At 44.0% G+C, this 19,131-nt stretch overlaps 1 protein-coding gene across 3 annotated transcripts in view; it reads left to right on the plus strand.

Annotated features, from left to right (window-relative positions):
- SLC4A5 (solute carrier family 4 member 5) overlaps positions 1 to 19,131 on the plus strand; it is an 88,535-nt gene that overhangs the window by 62,958 nt on the left and 6,446 nt on the right. For all 3 annotated transcript variants that reach the window (XM_082229859.1, XM_082229861.1, XM_082229860.1), the window contains 9 exons: positions 4,070 to 4,131; positions 6,208 to 6,408; positions 7,338 to 7,451; positions 9,040 to 9,201; positions 12,537 to 12,715; positions 13,315 to 13,387; positions 13,742 to 13,810; positions 15,717 to 15,890; positions 17,141 to 17,305. In XM_082229859.1, coding sequence (XP_082085985.1) covers positions 4,070 to 4,131; positions 6,208 to 6,408; positions 7,338 to 7,451; positions 9,040 to 9,201; positions 12,537 to 12,715; positions 13,315 to 13,387; positions 13,742 to 13,810; positions 15,717 to 15,890; positions 17,141 to 17,305 — 1,199 coding nt within the window. The remainder of the gene's footprint in view (positions 1 to 4,069; positions 4,132 to 6,207; positions 6,409 to 7,337; positions 7,452 to 9,039; positions 9,202 to 12,536; positions 12,716 to 13,314; positions 13,388 to 13,741; positions 13,811 to 15,716; positions 15,891 to 17,140; positions 17,306 to 19,131) is intronic.

Here is a 19,131-nt window from a genome sequence, read left to right on the forward strand (position 1 = left end):
TGAAGGTAAAATTCCCACTTTACTGCCAAGGTCTCCAGTAAGTTCAGTGTTTCCTTAGGAGAGGGGCTTCTGATGTGGGCAGAGACTGCTCTGACCTGAGCCCAGGGACTTCCCCAAACACTTCCATTGGGGGAAGCAGGCCTTGATGGGTGTTCCTCAGTGTGCGCACTGTTGCTTTTTCCATTGAGGTGAGTCCACATCCATGAGATGTTTGTGTGTGCACCAGAGCAGAGCTAAGCTTTTTTCTGAGCCAAAGCAACCTGGTGCAGACTGCATTACCAGGTACCAAATAGAATCATGCAGTTGGAAGGGACTCCAAGGGCCAATTACTCCAACCCCCTGCAATGTAGGAATCACACCAAACATCCATGACAGATGGCCAGCCAACTTCTACTTAAAAACCTCCAAGGAAGGGGAGTCCACAGTCTCCCGAGGGAGACCATTCCACTGTCAAACAGCTCTTACGGTCAGAAAGTTTTCTCGAATGTTTAGTCGGAATCTCCTTTCTTGTAACTTGAAGCCACTGGATCAATTCCTACCCTCCATAGCAGGAGAAAACAAGCATGCTTCCTCCTCCATGTGACAGCCCTTAAGATATTTGAAGATGGCCCTCATATCTCCTCTCAGTCTCCTCTTTTCTAGGCTAAACACACCCAGCTCCTTCAAAAGGTCCTCGTAAGGCTTAGTTTCCAGACCCTTGATCATCTTGGTCGCCCTCCTCTGCACACTTTCCAGCTTGTCAACATCCTTCTTAAATTGTAGTGCCCAGAATTGGACACAGGGTGACGTTTGCAGATAACTGGGTAGTAATGTTATCCATAAAAATAACAACAACAGCAACAACAGGGTAGCTGTGGCAATCCCAGATCCATTTCCGGTCATTCAGAAACCATGGATGGGATTCAGTTCTGTGTTAGCTTGTGGGCAAACCAGAAATGGATGTTGAACCATGTTGAGACGAACTTTTTGGTCCCTGACATTGTCATGTCTGCACCGTAGGATAATTTGGTACATTCTCTTTTTAGCATTTTGCATGTTGTTGATGGTCCTTCCACAGATCAGCTTAATTTTGTTATTTTATGTTTTTACATAAATGGTATCAGAATTAAACATCTCTCTCCTCTTTATACTGAGAGTGCTTGCTATAATCGCCCTCTGGTGCTTTTTTTTTGTTTTCTCTTTTCATTAGTTATGATTTTTTATTACTGTAACTGATTTGTACCATATTTGTCTCTGCTGCACACATCTATTTGGCTGCTTTCAATCTCAAGTGAGTATCATTTTATAAATATTAAAATTATTTAATATTTGATACTCGTTCCTTTTTTGTTTTTAATTATTACTTTCATCACTAGTTCTGAATATACACAGATTACATAAAGCCTTCTCATCCAAACCATTTAAATAAGAATTAGAATAATACAGCCAATGCTACAGAATTCTTTTAAGTTGGGTAATGAAACAATCACTTTTTAAGCTACTGGAAATCACAAAATATGTCTGGTCCTGGAAAAAACTGACAGTTGTGGAGAGAAACTTTGTTGTAACCCCATAAAGGAATCTGGAATGAATAACAGTGATTTTCTCTGTTCTCTGCTTGGTCTTATTTTGCTTTTCTTCAGCAGTGGAGTGTTATGACCCAATAGTACCAAAAACTCTGATTCTAACCCAGCAATCACTTCTCCTTCATTAACTCCTTTAATGTTGTCCTCCACTGGGAAGATTCATTATCGCTGAGATAATGCAGTACCACAGCTTGGCTTAGTTGACCCAGTGATCAAAACCAAACACACATTTCTGCACAAAATTGCTCATGTTGGGGCTCGTTCAGGCTGATAAGAGTTATTTTCAGCCACATGTTTTCCTTTCCCCCACTATTATCATTCTGGAATCCTGAGCAGAGATGAATTAAATATTTTCGGCCCCCAAAGCAAGGAGGCTTTCCAAGAAGAGATCCTGGCTACTTGAGGTCTGATCTCTATAAGCTCAGTGCGGGTGAGAGAGTCCAATGAAGGAGACGTCGGTGAGTCAACCTGCTGCCTTTATTGGCCACGCAGCTTCTTCAAGGCACCCGTGACTGACCTCAAGTATTTACCTGACCAAGCTGAAGCAGATAGACCACATCTGTAAATCTGTAAGGATAATGCTGACTTGTTCTGGACTTCACTACTATTTGCAAAAGCACATCTTTTGAGATCCCTTAGTATGAAATTCTGGAGTAGTATTATAAGGATTGTTTTGGTTTCAGTGCTGCTTATTTGGAATTTCTCTTCATATTTTCCCTGAAAGGTGGCCTGCTTTTTCTCTGTTTTCTTCTGGAAAAGGTGGGTGGGATAGGATCCAGAGAATCCTCTTTCTTGCAGTGAGAATCCAGGATGGCAGATGAAGAACGCTTCCTGAAGAAGCTGCTACCCACTGACCACAAATTTTGGAGGGGGGGTGGGTGTTTTCTATTTGTATTTGCCACAGTGGTGGCCTTCAGTAGGGATTGAGGGATCTGTTAAATTCAGTTTCTCCTGCTTCCAATCTTAACTTCAGTTCCTATTTCTGCATCATTTTACAATAAAAAACTACAGAGGAAAATTATATGCATTTTCATGCACTTTTCTCCTAAACATAGACATTTTTGTAGACAATTTTGCCCAATTTTTCTTTTTATTTTGTTCCTTTCACTAATGTGTACACGCACCTTCTGTTAACATAAGCTTTTTGTGCCCTTTTTTTTTGCAAGCTGCATTCCAAAATTTTCATTGTGAACTGTTTCAGTTCGCAAGCTAGTTTGGGGAGTGTGATTTAGGTGAGTTTGCGTCAGAATGTAAACCGAAACAAATTTCTACTCCATCTCTTGTCTTAGGACAATAATTCCAGAATATAAAAGGTTTGTACCAAAGAATGCAACCTAGCAAAGTACAAAAGTCATATTTATGTGGTATTTTTTTAATTTAAAAAAAAAGTTATAATAAAAATAAGTTATAAGTCTTGATTATGAGCAAGCCATCTGGTCAGTTCTTCCTGCCACTTTCTCCCATCTCATAACAGGTGAGTATCTTGTCTGTTTTGAACTGCAACCTTCTCAAAATGTGACTGTGTGTGTTCTAATGGGCTAGGCTTCAAATAGTTCGCCAACATGCGCGGCACCCCCACACCTCGACTTAGTAGCTTACTGGGAAATCAAGACTGGCCCAAGATTATCCAGTGATCATCTTGGTTGAGTTGGGATTTGAACTAAACAGTCTGGTTCCCTCCAGATGTTTTAGGCTATAATTCCCACTAGCTGCAGCTAGCATGGCACCAGGTAGATGAAGGCTCAGCAATATCACCATCACATTACACTGGCTCTCTGTTGTAAATGGCTCTTTATTTTTGAGATAGTTGTGTTTTTGTAGCCAGCCTTGCTTGGCAGCCAGGATGTCTGGAAGCAAATATGGGATCAGATAAGGATCAGTCGCTGCCTCTTCCAAGATGGAGAGTTTTCCGTGCAGTTGTAGATCCTATCCTCCGGGTTGATCTGAATTGGACCATTACATCTCAGCCATGAAGTCTCTTGAGCAGCCTTCATACCCTGTAGCTATTATATAAGGTCAACTGTTTCAATATGCGCCAAAAGACACCTTGGGTATCTGGGAGGCATCTAATTTGGCTTTTTGAAGTCACCCCTGAAGCCACATTGGAAGGCCACACGTTATGTTAATCAGGGAGAAGTTTCTGCTGGAGTTAGAACCAGGGCATTTGTCCTCCAACTTGCCAAACCTCATTCAGGCAGAAAGGCATTTCCTTGTTAACCCACCATAAAGAATCTGTAATTGCATCCCCAAATTTGGTCAGAGTTTTGTCGATGTTTCAAGCTTTGTGCCTCATCATGCAACTGACTGGAGATTCTGGATCCCACCCTGGAATTTGTAACTGAATACGGATTGTGCTTCTGCTTTGCCTATAAAATAGTGATTATTCAAAACAGTTCAAGCCAGTGGAGAGAACAGTGGCTTGTTAAGCAAGATTTCATATCTGGAGTGAGACTTTTTCTTTAATATATATATTTTTAAAATCTTAACTAACTCCTTTTCTGCAGTGAATACAACATTGTTCAATGCTTCAGTTCCACTGGCCCCAAACAACACTAACATTTCTGTGGTAAGTAGCTGGGATTTATTTTCTACTCTGCCTCCCCTCCCAACTGCTGCTTGCATATTTGTTTACATGTTTTACCTAACTCCATAGAGTAGGCAAAATTAGATAAAGCCAGTGGAATCAGGGCTACTTCCATGAAGATAGAACTCTTTGCTTGCATTTATAAAACTTTGTTTTCTGACATCTCAACAATAACCAGGTTCAGCGTGTTTCTGTTGACATTCAAGTCTTGCATTGAACTGCTCAGGCACTAAGATCAGAGGAGGAGGCTCTCCGGTGGTCTCTGTGTCAAAGGAGGTGCTCTAGTGTGGGGCGGAGCAGAAGAGCCTTTTCCGTGGTGGCTCTGTGCTCATTGAATGGTCTCCCTCTCGTGTTTATATTCTGCCATGGATGCTTTAGCTGAGATTGCAGGGGGTTGGACTAGATGACCCTTCAGGTCCCTTCCAACTTTACGATACTATGATTCTATAATTCTTCTGAATGCCAAGTGAAGACATACCTTTTTTAGTCAGGCTTTCAGAGGCTGATGGTTTGTCATTTGAATGATGATGCTAATTACATTTTAATTAATTTATGAGAACCATGTTAATGTTTTGCTTATTGTCTTTTTTTAAAAAATCTTATTTATGGCCCCTGCAGCCATTTTTGGTGAAGGGCAGTAAAGAAATCTATTAAGAAGTAAACAAATAAAAGAAGGGAGAATTCAGCCATTTCTTCTTCACTTTCTGACCAGTGTTTTCAAAGGACAAGCAAGACATTGGGAACAGCCCTGACACAGCAAAACAAACATGCATATTCTATATCAGATTAAATGCTCCCTATATCAGGGTGAGGGGTGCGAGTGGCGCTGTGGTCTAAACCACTGAGCCTCTTGGGTTTGCCGATCAGAAGGTCAGCAGTTCGAATCCCTGCGACTGGGTGAGCTCCCGTTGTTCTATCCCGGCTCCTGCCAACCTAGCATTTTGAAAGCACATCAAAGTGCAAGTAGATAAATAGGGAAGGGTAAGGTAAATGGTTTTCTGTGCGCTGCTCTGGTTTTGGTGTTCCATTGTGCCAGAAGCGGCTTAGTCATGCTGGCCACAAGACCCAGAAAAACTGTCTGCAGACAAACGCTGGCTCCCTCGGCCTATGAAGCGAGATAAGTGCCACAACCCCAGAGTCATCTGCAACTGGACATAACTGTCAGGGGTCCTTTACCTTTACCTTTTTTATATCAAGGTGAATCTACAAAGCATGTAGATTAGGCTGAGGAAAAAAGATTTGATTAAGTCCCCGCTCCCCAGATGTTTTAGACTACAGTGCTCATCAGCCCCAGCTAGGATGGCATAATTAAAATTTCCCATCAAGTACAAACACGTCAGGTAGCCAGAGGCAAGCACAGGTGCAAACTCCCTTGAGCACACCTGCAAAGTTGTTTAAATCATAGAACTGTGCTGTGAATCAACCAACATTTCCAGGTACCTAGTTGAACAGCGATGACTGCTGCCACCTAGTGGGTATTTTGCATTGCTAGAGTGGATTCTTCACTCTTTATCTGCCTTCGAACCCTGTAGCTGCTTTTTTCCATGGGATTTGGTAGTGTTATTTCATTGATTACAAATGGCAAAGGAGTGGAGTATGATTGCTCATATAAATCAGAGCAATCCAAAATGTTTTTAGATAGGTCAAAGTTGTTGAAGAGGGTGTGAATGTTAATTGTGATAATCTTCAAAATAACTTTTCTTCAATTTTCAAGACTTTATTATGAAGTTAAAATAATCCAGTAAGAAATGTAAAGTAAAATAAATAAGAATTAAAACACTGTACAAAGCAAAACAAATGTTTCAAAAGAACTTTGTGCAACCTTGAAAAACTGTATTACCTGTCAATTCTGCTACTACTAATATTTCATTTTCTAATGTATACTCTACACTTCCCCCTGATGCTTTTCAGACAGGACAGTGATTAGGAACATTGTTAATCTTCTAAATTCAAGAGATTTGTGCCTTTTAAGACCAACAGCATTTTACTTGACAATGAAAACAAATTATTGTTTAGCATCCTAAAAATACTGTGGTTTGTTTTCTTCCCTCTTTCAAGTACAATCCTATTAATGTAACAGCTCTGGACTGGACCCAGCTGAGCAAAAAGGAATGTCTGAAATATGGAGGAAGTCTGGTGGGGAAGTCCTGCAAATTCGTCCCTGACCTGGCCCTCATGTCTTTCATTCTCTTCTTTGGGACTTATTCCATGACTTTGACTCTGAAAAAATTCAAGTTCAGTCGCTACTTTCCTACAAAGGTAAGTAAAACCACAGATCTTCTCAACTAGCCTTCCCCAACGTGGTGCCCTCCAGTGTATTGGACTACAACTTCCATCAGCCCCAGCTAGCACTGATAAGATGGCTGGAAGCTGATGGGAATAGTAATCCAAAACATCTGGAGGGCAACAAGTCGGGGAAGACAGCTCTATGCTCCAAAAGCAAAACTTTTCAATCACAAAATGCAAGCTTATCCGCTGGAAGTACTATCAGGAAAGTGACATGCATCCAAGCCTGAATCCAGCAGTGAGCTCTGCCAGGGGGCACAGAACTAGGTCAAAGGGTTCTTGTCTGGGAGGGGGGCTATTGATCATAGAAGTGTAGAGTTGGAAGGGATCCCAAGGGTCCGGTGCAGGAATCCTTTTGCCCAACATGGGGCTCAAACCCCATGACCCAGAGATTAAGAGTCTCATTAGGAGGAAAACAGTTCGGGTCCCCCAAAAATCTATGGGCTGCATGTTAATCAGTTCTAGCCAACACTCCCCCCCCCAACTAGATCAAGGTGGGTACAATTGTATTATGTTTGTGTTTATGTTTATGTTTATCTATTTGCCTGCCCTTGACCCTAAGCAGGGTTACAAACAGTTTAAAACAGTTGCACAAATTTAGTAAGAAAAAGTACTTCCAACTCTAAGAGAAGGCACATTTATACAGAAAAAAGGCAATGATTTCTTCTGAGCCAATGGGGTGTGAAACTGAAATAAAATGAGGTGTGAACCAGTTGCTTTAACCAGCCTGAGCTTGAAACCTCTGTGTGTCTGCTCATCTAGCTCTCAGAAGCTGCAAACCTGCAGATGGCTGCCCTTCCTGCTTACCTGCGTGGCAGCAAAAATGATGCCGAGGGTCCCTCTGTGTCATCACCCCACTTCATTTGCCTTTTCCTTCCAAACCCTGTCTCCTCTTTTTTTAGGTCAGGGCCCTGATTGCTGATTTTTCCATTGTCTTCTCCATCCTGTTCTTCTGTGGAATAGATGCCTGTCTGGGACTGGAAACTCCCAAATTGCATGTGCCCAGTATAATTAAGGTTCGGATTCCCTTGTGGGTTTTGATGTGCTCTTATCTCCTAATGCCTCTCTGCTCCACCCCTTTGCTTGCTTGCTTCCAAAAACTTCTCTGTGTAGCCTCAAGGTTTCGTTACTGCTTTCTGGTTGGCCGGCCCAGTTGCTTGAACAACAACCAACGGTCAAAGTGAACTGGTATATCTCAGGAATGGGGTAACCTCAAGCCAGAGGCAGATTTAGGGCAACGCGACCAGTTCCACACACATGGCACCAAGCCGAGAGGGACACCACTGGGCGCCACAACCATGGTGATAGTGCACATGCAGAACAGAAGGCAAGAGGGCAGCGGTGTCAGATTTAAAAGATCAAGGACTGAGAGTTGCATGTAGGATTTTCAGTGTCTCAGACAATGCTGAACTCGGAGCCTGCAAAGCAAGTTGTGCTTGAAAGGGATGGGGGAGGGCAGAATGGTCTGGACCCCAGTATGCTGAAAAATGTATTGTAACGAATATCCATAAATGATGGTTCTCTCTCCCTTCAAATTAGAATAAGAATTTGCTTGTTTGTTTTAAAACAATTTCTTAACTGAAATATTTTCTTTCTCTCTTATTGAATGTTCTAACACGGCCCCTTTCTGCTTTCTTTCTGGTATGTGTTCTCTGCCTTTGCTCCTTTTCCAGCTCCGAAAGCTTATTAGTGATTTCTCTATCTTCATGTCCATACTAATGTTTGTTGGTCTTGATTGTCTTTTTGGACTGAATACTCCAAAACTACAAGTGCCTACAGATTTTAAGGTAAAAGCAATGAATGAGACCATCATAGAGGTAGATCAGATCAAAACGCCAACTTGCCCCAACTAGAACTGGATGAATTAGTCAATTTCGGTTTTTTGCGGTTCCATTTTTCTAATATTAAATTTAGTTCTTCACATTTCCACATCAATTTCCATTTTTGAAGAAGTCCTCATTAAAAATTGTCTGCATTCCTATTTCATTTCATACACACATTTTAATGCAATCTTGCCTAGTATACACATTCCCCTAGCATAATACATACCTTTATTCTGTTTTCTCGGCTACCTGCCTTTCTGTCCACATTTTCCCCTAATATGTATATTTCTGTGCATGTTATTTGGTTGGAGAACTGCACTGCTGAATTCAGAAAAAGAAGAATTTCCAGGGATAGCAGTGTTTTTGGTTCACTTAATTTGTGCAAATCAAGTATTTTCTTGCCCATGCCCATAGCCCCGGTGCCTCCACCTTACCCCTGATAAATTTGCACTGAAGTAATCAATTCATTTCAACCTTTCTTATTGTTTGTTTCAATATGTCTTAAGATACTGTATAGGCCTGCATGGGCCATCTAACAGCCCCTCCATCCCACCACCATATCATGTGTTCTTGGGCTTCCCCTGTCCAGCTACATTTCTGCTTTCCATCTGAGCACTTTTGATGCTGAAATCTGAAGTGAGAGAGAAATTGCCCTCCCACACAAGGCGGACCTGTGCTGTGAGGCAGCACACAAGAAATGTAGGGCTCCTGGCACCAGTCTTGTGTGCCACACTCGTAATGTGGTGGTAGGTAACCTTCTACCCTTGAACTGCCTTTACAGCCCACTCGCTTAGACCGTGGATGGTTTGTGTTCCCATTTGGCAAGAATCCCTGGTGGATCTACTTGGCCAGCGCGCTCCCTGCTCTCTTGGTCACCATCCTGATCTTCATGGACCAGCAAATTACAGCCGTCATAGTGAACAGGAAGGAGCACAAGCTCCGGGTATGCTTTCCTTGCCTTGCCTTTCCCTGCCTTGCAACTTGAGTGTTCACCAATACTGAACCCACTGAGAGAGAGAAAACTGTCTGCTGTGAAACCTGGAAGAAGGCATTGATGATGGAGCCCTAGTGGGCATGGAGTTCAAAGGCCCCCTCATTTGGAAAAGGAAAGGGATAGGATCAGTATACAAGGCCAGGAACATAGAACATAGAACCTTATCCAAAGTCAGACCATTTCTCCATCTGGCTCAGTGTTGTCTATACCAGTGGCTCCCAAATATTTGGGGGCCACTGCCCCCTTGGTTCCATAAACTCACCTCCACTCCCTCCTTCCCTATAAAAAGCATTATTCAGAACAGCAGTTTGCACAACCGACTAAGAAAGATAATAAAATTCATAGATTCAAAGAACTGTAGAGCTGGAAGGGACCCCAAGGGTCATCTAGTCCAACCCCCGGCAAAGCAGGATTCTTTTGCCCAATGTGAGGCTTGAACCTCTGGCCCTGGGATTAAGAGTCTCACTATCCCAGGAATCTTTGTGGAGTCTAGAAGTAGAAGTTGTCAGTGTGGTGTTAAGAGTGCCAGACCAGGGTTTCAATTCCCTCTCAGCCGCCCTATAAATCACTTCAGGGCCAGTCACTGCCTCTCAGCCTAAGCTACCTCACAGGGTTGTCAGAGGGACTAAATAGGCAGGGGGAAAACCTGTTGGAGATTCATTCCCCGGGTCTGCAGTCATGGGATTGTTGTCTGTCACATGACGGTGTGTGTTTTCATTCCACAGTGTGGGAAGTGACGGAGACAGGATGTTTTGGTATCACTGTGTTCCCTGAAGTGGGACTATTGTCCTTTGTTCTTTCTCTCTTTGCTGTCTGATGAGAAAGAGGAAGGAGCTAAGGCAGGATGCTCCAAGTGCATTATATGTAAATAAAGTAGATTAGCCAAAATGCTGTGCTATTGCAGTGTTTCCCAAACGTTTTTGGGCAACGGCACACCTGTTTACTGAAAAAAAATCTCGCGGCACACCACCATTAAAGCCCCGCCCCGTGACGTCAGCGCGCAGCGTCACGCCGGGAGGGACGCACGAAAGTGAAAGTTTTTTCCCTCCCCCTTGCCGGGGAACCTCCAAGCTTTGGAGGCGGGAAGAGGCAGCAGAGCGAGGGACTGAGGGACAGCGGCAACTGAGGCGGCGGCGGCTGTTGTGGTGGTGGCGGCGATAGCGGGCGGAGGAGGAGCCGTTGCCGGGAGTTGCTGCTGTTGTTGCTGCTGTTGCCCGGACATGCCGGCCTCCTCCTCCTCCGCTGTCTCGCGCTCCTCCCTTTTGCACGCGCTGCCCCGCCGCTCGGCACCACCACCGCGGAGCCGCCCCCGGCTCGACGCGGATCCTGTCCGCCACCGCCTCTCACCGCCCGACTCGCCCGCCTCCCTCCCACGGCACACCAGCTGATGTCTCACGGCACAGTAGTGTGCCGCGGAACACCGGTTGGGAAACACTGTGCTATTGGTTCTGTTAGGCAAACTGAATGCTCTGCAAATCCCTAAGTGTGCTAATGCCTTTTGGCATCAGTCGCTGTGATGTTCAGGTTGGAGGAAGCTTTTGAAGCTCCCAAACAACCGACCAGGAGGGAGAGAACATGCCAGTTGGGCATGTGTCTCTGCCAGGGTCCTATGTGCAAGTAGGACGCTCCTAACAAAGCCATGTGTACCACCTTGGAGAAAAGGTGAGATATAAATGCAATGAATAATCTTCCCTTACAATTAATTGTGAAGTTATGCAAAATCCAATTAAAACTATGCAACAACATTGATGGATTGATCCAGTGATGCCATTTTTTCAAAGTTTGATAGTCATTAGACCTCCAGCACCCCTTGGCTCTTAACGCCCCTCTCAGTAATCCCATTGCCTCCAGGGAAACATTTCCCCTTCTATTAATCTCTTTGATCATTTATCCGCAAGTTTGCATAAAGATTCCATGCTCCCCAGGTTTGACACAGGAACAACAACCACAACAACCTGACAGAAAACTGGGTGTGAGCAAAAGGATGTGTATGGAATGCTGCTAAGATTTATATAACATAGAATTCAACTTTAATCTGAAAGTTAATCTGAAAATATAAACAATGAAAAAATGAATGAAATTTCTAAAATACAACCCATGATGAATACTTGTGGGTGGGTGACAATTGATATTCAGAACCCTGAAGAATACCCTCAAAATATACATGATTGGGCAATAGAAAAATTCCTGTTCTCTATCAATCCATTCATCTCCAGGCTTCCCATGCATGCAGAATTATTTGGTGGAACAATTGGTCAGCTCACCGTATCTGTTTAGATCAGTCAAATGTTTACTTCTGGCAACACCTCTGTAATTTCTTTATTTATTGGCTGCTGAGGATTGAAGTGCCTGTGGCCAGCAGCATTCATTTTATCATTTCTGTGTTTATAATTATTAGGGACACGGGTGGCGCTGTGGTCTAAACTACTGAGCCTCTTGGACTTGCCAATTAGGTCAGTGGTTCAAATCCCTGTGACAGAGTGAGCTCTCGTTGTTCTGTCCCAGCTTCTGCCAACCTAGCAGTTCGAAAGCATGCCAGTGCAAGTAGATGTTGCTGTGGTGGGAAGGTAAATGACGTTTCTGTGCGCTCTGGTTTCCATCACGGTGTTCAGTTGTGCCAGAAGTGGTTTAGTCTTGCAGGCCACATGGCCCTGAAAACTGTCTGTGGACAAATGCTGGCTCCTTCGGCCTGAAAGCGAGATGAGCGCTGCAACCCCAGAGTCGCCTTTGACTGAACTTAGCTGTCCAAGGGTCCTTTAGCTTTATGTTTTACCTTATAATTATTGCATTTTAGAAATTTCATTCATTGTTTATGTATCTTTAAATTTTGGGGAAGATTAAACTTGAATTCTGTTTTATATGAATTTTAATAGCAATCCATACATTTTCTTTTCCTCCAGCCCAATTTTGTGGCTCAGCTGACCCTTTAGAGGTTGGGTCTGGCATTCCCTTTTGTGTGTCCTGTGTATTGTTCTCAGCTTTACCTGGAGATGCTAGAGATTAAACCTTCTGTATTCAAAACAGATTCTCTGCCACTTTGAAGCAGACAGGAGTTATCACAGCTCTTTTTTCCACCGGCCCATTGTTATACCTGACCATACTTCTGGCTGTGCCTTAATTTCTCTAGTTTTTCAAACAGATAAGTTGTTACAAATGCTTAGCCTTGGGGTCCCAGCATCCTCCACAAATCCTAGTTCTAATGTGTTGGGTATATTGAGAGCTTATTTGGCTAAAGAGGTAGAATCCATTTCCTTCTATGAAAACGGTGTGTCCTTTTGTTTCAGAAAGCTGCAGGCTATCATCTGGACCTCTTTTGGGTGGGCATCCTTATGGCGGTCTGCTCATTCATGGGGCTACCATGGTATGTAGCAGCCACAGTCATTTCCATCGCACACATTGACAGCTTAAAGATGGAGACAGAGACCAGTGCACCAGGAGAGCAGCCTCAGTTCCTGGGAGTGAGGTGAGGGTTCCTTGAACTCACCTGTAAAGGGCAGTTGTGAATAGAAGTGCAATGTAACAGTGCTCTACATAAGTTCCTCCTTGACCATGAGGGTTTTGGGGGGCATATTATTATAGCAGGCCTGTTACACATCTTGCAGTTCACCAGACTGTGTTTCTGGCTGCCTCCTGTTCACCTTGCTTAGATCTTAGTTCAGTGGTCCTGTTTCGCCAGCAGCCACTAAAACTGGCCATCAGCATAATGTAATCAGAATCCTATGCAGTTCTGCCATTCAAATCAACAGTACAACAATGTTTGTTTGTTTGTTTGTTTGTTTGTTTGTTTGTTTGCTACTAAATTTGTAGATCATTTCTCAGCCATACACCAACAGACACTCTTAACAGTACTTATGCTAGGCATGGGAGGAACCAATCCATGCACAGTAATGACCTCTAGTAGAGCATCGCAATAATTTTAGGCTTTATCCTGTGCACGCTTACCTGGAGGTAAGCTCCACTGAATGCTCTCCAAGTCAACATTCATGGGGCTGTGCTGTAACCACAAACAGAGAATGTGGTAACAGTTGAATCTTCAATTTCACTGCTTCTGTTCTTTTTCAGGGAGCAGAGAATCACGGGAATCATTGTCTTTGTTCTGACTGGGATTTCTGTCTTCCTGGCTCCTATTCTAAAGGTAACACATTCCAGAGATTTTTGTCATCATCTTCAGCATAGGTTTAGCATGTGGTTTCTTATTTTTATCCAAAGCTTTGGTCCAATCTCAACATCTACATCAGATTAATTTCAGTTCAGCCCTATATATATTTACTCAGATATAAATCCTGCCGTGTTCAAAAGATCTTACTCACAAGTGAGCATTCATATTGTTTCAGCCTTCAGTGATTCATCATTTTAAAGGCAGATTAATCAAGGGAACATGCCTTAGCAGCCCTTGCAAAAGCATTTGTGGAAATGTCTGATAAAGAGGAGGCCTCACCTGCCTTCTCTCTCTCTCTCTCTCTCTCTCTCTCTCTCTCTCTCTCCATAGTACATCCCAATGCCTGTGCTGTATGGAGTCTTCCTCTACATGGGAGTGGCCTCGCTAAATGGCATCCAGGTAAGAACATGTATTGTTCTGGCAACTTCATAATGATTTTGGCAATCACCACCTTTATCTACCCACTCAGGTTATTGCATAAGTGGCCAGGTTTCTACTTAGCAATGGAATAGTTTGCTCAGAAAAGTGTAGGCTACATTTCCACAGGGTTTTTGGGGGTCCCATGGGCAAGGCACCATCCACAGGCCCACCTGTTTCAGGGAACCCATCTCCTTACTGCACCAAGCCCAGGGGATCCTTGTCTGTGGGGCTGCTGCTGAAGTGCAGGCGTCTGGCTGCTCCATCTATTGATGCCAGCCCCACTACCAAGCTGTCAGGGACTGGCTGGCTGGTGAGGAGTGGGGGAAGACACCAGCTGGCGAATCCCCTAGGGAAGCCTCAGAAGACAAAGGTACAAGCTCTGGGGGGGGGGACACTGAGGACAGTCAGGAGACAAAGGAGGGGAGAGATGGTGGGCTGCTGAAGAAGCAACAGGCATGAGCGAGAGGGAAGAGTCAAGGGCAGATTGTGGTTCAGACTCTGTACAGGGAGCTTCCCAGGAGCTTGCCTGTCTTGCTGTATTAGGCTCCCCCACTCCCCCCCCCCCCCGTTACCTCCAAGAACACGAAGAGCTATGCATTAGGGCTGGGCAATATCTGCTTTCCAATACAGCCAGCTAGACTTCGTGATATGGTGGTATATTACAATGTCGGAAAGGAGGCGGGGAGGAAGAAGGCAGTTGCCGGCCATGGAGATAATTAGCATCACAGTACACAGCTTCTTCCTATTCCTGAAAAGGCCAAGCAGGCAAAGTTCCCTCCCACCATAGCTTATGTCTGTGTTGGTGGCCTCTGGAGGAAGAGTGGTTTTAGGGGGGAGCGGGAAGCAGGAACCGTCAGTCCTGGCAACTGTGGTATAGAGGCTGGTCCTGCCTTTGAGGGTTCCCTGCGTTCTTTACTGTTTCCTTGAATAAAAAAATAAACTTCCTGCTCATTTCTTTTTTTCTTTTCTTTTTTTCTTTTTTCTTTTTGGTTTTGAATAGACATCCACAAACTTTTTATTGATAATAATCAGCTAAATAGTTTGAGGATTTATACAACTGTGTAACATGCGGAAAACAGCATTTTTAGAGAAATCAAAGACTGGAACTGAGGGAAGTCGGGGTGGGGGTGAGTGGGTTCTGTGGGGGAGGGAGGGAAAGGGAGGGAAAATGGGGGGGAATAAGGATGATATGTTTCTGGATAATATGTTTTGTTTTAATTTTGCATAAAAAGTTGTTGTTTTTTTAAAAAAGAAAGACTACAGTTCCCAGAATCCTCTGGGGAAACCATGTGTTTTAAATGTACTGTATAGGCCTAAATCAGCAACAAATTAATTACCATTATGTGACCCCTTCTCCTGCTGTGCACTGGAAGACTCTCCCCTTGCCCAGCTGAGCCAGAGGAGGGAGCCTTCCACAAGGTGGCAGAAGGGGTGGGCTTCCTGCTCATTTCTGCACTTGAGTGCTGACCCGCATCTGAGCCAACACTAACGGCAGCCCACAGAAAATGGACTTTATAAAATTCTGTGCTTAGCTCAGATCCTTGTACAGTGGTACCTCCGGTTATGGACTTAATTCATTCCGGAGGTCCGTTCTTAAGCTGAAACCGTTCTTAACATGAGGCATGCTTTTGCTAATGGGGCCTCCCACTGCTGCCACACCACTGGCGCATGACTTCCACTCATATCCCATGGCAAAGTTTGCAACTAGGGGCATCTACTTCTGGGTTAGCAGAGCTCATTACCCGAAGGAGGACGGTGCGTAACCCGAAGTTCCACTGTACATTGTTAACATTTAACAAAACCTTCAATGATTGCTTCAATATCTTTGCCACTCCTCATCACTGGCCACCTCCCCAGAACTAATCCTTCCATTTCCCCCCAACAGTTTTGGGATCGCTGCAAGCTCTTCCTGATGCCAGCCAAGCATCAGCCAGACTACGTCTACCTCAGGCATGTCCCTCTGCGGCGAATCCACCTGTTCACCATGGTTCAGATTGTCTGTCTGGCTGTCCTCTGGATCCTGAAGTCCACTGTGGCAGCCATAATCTTCCCTGTGATGGTAGGCAGCTATGGTCACTGTTCTCTCCTGTTCTAGGGCCCAATGGGAGAAGGTTCTGAGAAGTGCACATCCACCCACAAAGCCAATGATCTGTTGCCCAAAATGTGTCTTATTCAGAGTTCTTTTGTTACTAAAGAAAGCAACTTTCCCAGGATTTTGACTCACTTGTAGCGTAAAAATATTATGAACAATATGGTTTGATATAAAAATTGGAGTACGGTTGAATATGCACTTGTAGATGTCTAAAATGAGACCCCATGGAGGGGATGGGGGGAAGTCTTGAGATTCGGAGAATCTCTTTATATAGATTTGTTTTATTACAGTTTGTGTTCATTTATAAAACCAATAAAAATTATTGCCCTTCAGATGTTTTGGACTACAACTCCCAGCAGCCCCAGCCATCACTGGTGGGAGTTGTAGACCAAACCAGGGCTCCAGGTTGTTGGATGAAATTAAGCAGTGAATGCCAGCTTCTGTCCAGAGAGAGAAATATATCTCTGTTTCTGTGGGATGGGAAGCAGTTAATCTGTAGACCATCTCTTTGTCTGAGTCAGGGTGCAAAAGAAAAACAGTTCCACCTAAGAGTTGGAAAGTGCCAGGCCCAAAACCAGCCTTTCTGTGCCTTCCGCATGGGAAATTTCAGGCAAGGAGTAAGAAACATGAATGAACTCCCACTCCAAATTGCATCCCCTCCTAAGAATTCGGCCTGCCAGTATCATGGCCAGGAGTTCTCCTCTTGCTGCTGCTTCTACACCAACCCAGGTCTGCCACAGAATCAGCCCCCACAAGGAATCAACCTGTAACCCACTGAAATTTGATCTCATTCATTGCACTTTGGGTACAGTGGTGCCCCGCAAGACGAATGCCTCGCATTTTGGAGGTGCTTCACAAAACGAATTTCCTATGGGCTTGCTTCGCAAGACGACAATGTCTTGCGAGTTCCTGCTGGTTTTTTCCCCTCCCCCCCCCTTTTCTAAGCCGCTAAGCCGCTTATCAGCTGGTCCGATCAGCAGATAAGCCGCTAATAGCGCTAATAGCGCTAATCCGCTAATCTGTCAATGGGCTTGCTTCGCAAGACGAAAAAACCGCTAGACGAAGAGAATCACAGAACGGATTCTTTTCGTCTTGCGAGGCACCACTGTACTTGAATTCTAAACAACTCATAGTCTTCATGCTAGATTATTTGAGCCTTGTCTTGGTGGGTTTTTGTTTTCCTTTCTCTCTCTTTCTCTTTCTCCCTCTCCTTTTAGATTTTAGCCTTGATTTTAGTCCGGAAGATGCTAGACCTTGTCTTTTCCCAACATGACCTCGCATGGATTGATAACATCATCCCTGAAAAGGATAAGAAGAAGGAGGATGACAAGAAGAAGAAAAAGAAGAAAGGCAACAAAGGGGAGGATGATAGCAGTGACGAGGTGTGTCCGTGACGCTTGGGGGCAGTGTGGTGGGACATGTGTTTCTTTCTTGCCAGCCAGACCCATTAAATCATGGGTAGGCAAACTAAGGCCTGGGGGTTGGATCTGGCCCAATCACCTTCTAAATCCGGCCCACAGGTGGTCCAGGAATCAGCATGTTTTTACATTAATAGAATGTGTGCTTTTATTTAAAATGCTTCTCTGGGTTATTTGTGGGGCATAGGAATTCATTCATATATTTCTTCAAAATGTAGTCCCCCACAAGGTCTTAGGGACAGTGGACCGGCCCATAGCTGAAAAAGGTTGCTGACCCCTGCATTAAATGGTCTGCATTGGCACTCATTAGAGTCAACGCAAGGAGCAGTTCTTCTCTGAAAAGAAGCATTACGGAGCGCCTACCTCTTTGGACCATTTGAGATCCATTGCCACATATATAGTGTTTCCACATAAGAAAGTGCTTCTTCACTCAGTGCAGAGCTAAATCATGGAACTTGCTCCTACAGGAGGCAGGGATGGCCACCGACTTGGATGGCTTTAAAAGAGATTAGACAAATTCCTGGAGGAGGAAAGGGCTATCAATGGTTACTAGCCAGGATGACTCTGATCTGCCTCCACAACTGGCGGCAGTTGCAGGAAACCACATTAGGGGAGAGTTGCTCTTGTGCTCAGGACCTGTTTCCGGGTTTCCCACAAGTATGTGGCTGGCTGCTGTGAGAGCAGGATGCTGTACTAGATGGGATCCAGCAGTCTCACCTTATGCTCTTAAGCACCAGAAACCAAAGCAATGGAAGGTCAAAGACCTGGTGTAGATCTAGTATGTTTCAATGTATGCTATTTAACTTTTTTTTAAAGAAAGAATAATTCACCAGCCCATTGCATTCATGAAAATGCCTTTCTCTCAAAAATAATGGTTTGTTTATTTAAATATATAAACAATTCAACAATATAAACAATTCAACAACATAATACACATTATGACAATTCAGTGCCCCAGCAATGAATTTCTTATCAAGTTTGTTCTTATTTTTAAAGTGAGGGGTTTTTTACTTTGTTTTTGAGTGACCAAAATTTTCAAACTGAGACAACATTACTACAGTCCCTGTGAAAGAGTTTTCATTTATTATGAGAAGTGCTTTGGAAAAGTCATGGTAACTTGGCTGATTTTCTGCCCAGCTTCTAATATGAATCTGAGGATGTGATGTATTCCAAATACTCAGATTGTATGTGTTTTCCTTTGGGTTGAGTGTTGCGTCTGCCCTGCCATGATAAACCTGAACCCATCTGCACCACTGGAGTTGTTCACTGTCTCTCTTTCCCCTTTTCTCCCAGCCCAAGCTCCCCACTCCCTCTGTCATAACCATCCCACTGGACCCTGTCCCATCTGAACCCCAAAACAGTATGCATTGCATTTCCAGTAAGTAACATGCTCACGCGCTGTCAGATGTTAAATTAACAGCTAACTCAGCAACTTCAAAACCTTTGGACATGCTTGACCAGAAACACAAGAGCCACTGAATTGAACCGGAACTGGCCAAGAAGAGGAGGGGGCTTCTTGCATATTTCCCCTTCATTTCAGTGGGGCTTTATCTTTTGTTGGTTACTAATCACACTAACCCATGGAGAGAATGAGACATAACTTGACTTCACGTTGCAGCATGAAGTAATGTGTACAGGTTTGCAGGGTGGGGATAAGGAGACAGACAGAGCATTTGGGTGCTTTTAGGATATTCTCTGCCTCCAGTTCTTCAGATAACTTCCACTGTCAAACAGCTCTTGCCATCACAAAGTCTTTCTTAATGTTTAGTCAGAATCTCCTTTCTTGTCAC

This window comes from Podarcis vaucheri (genome assembly GCF_965113315.1).
Source record: "Podarcis vaucheri genome assembly, chromosome: 7".
Taxonomy (NCBI): domain Eukaryota; kingdom Metazoa; phylum Chordata; class Lepidosauria; order Squamata; family Lacertidae; genus Podarcis; species Podarcis vaucheri.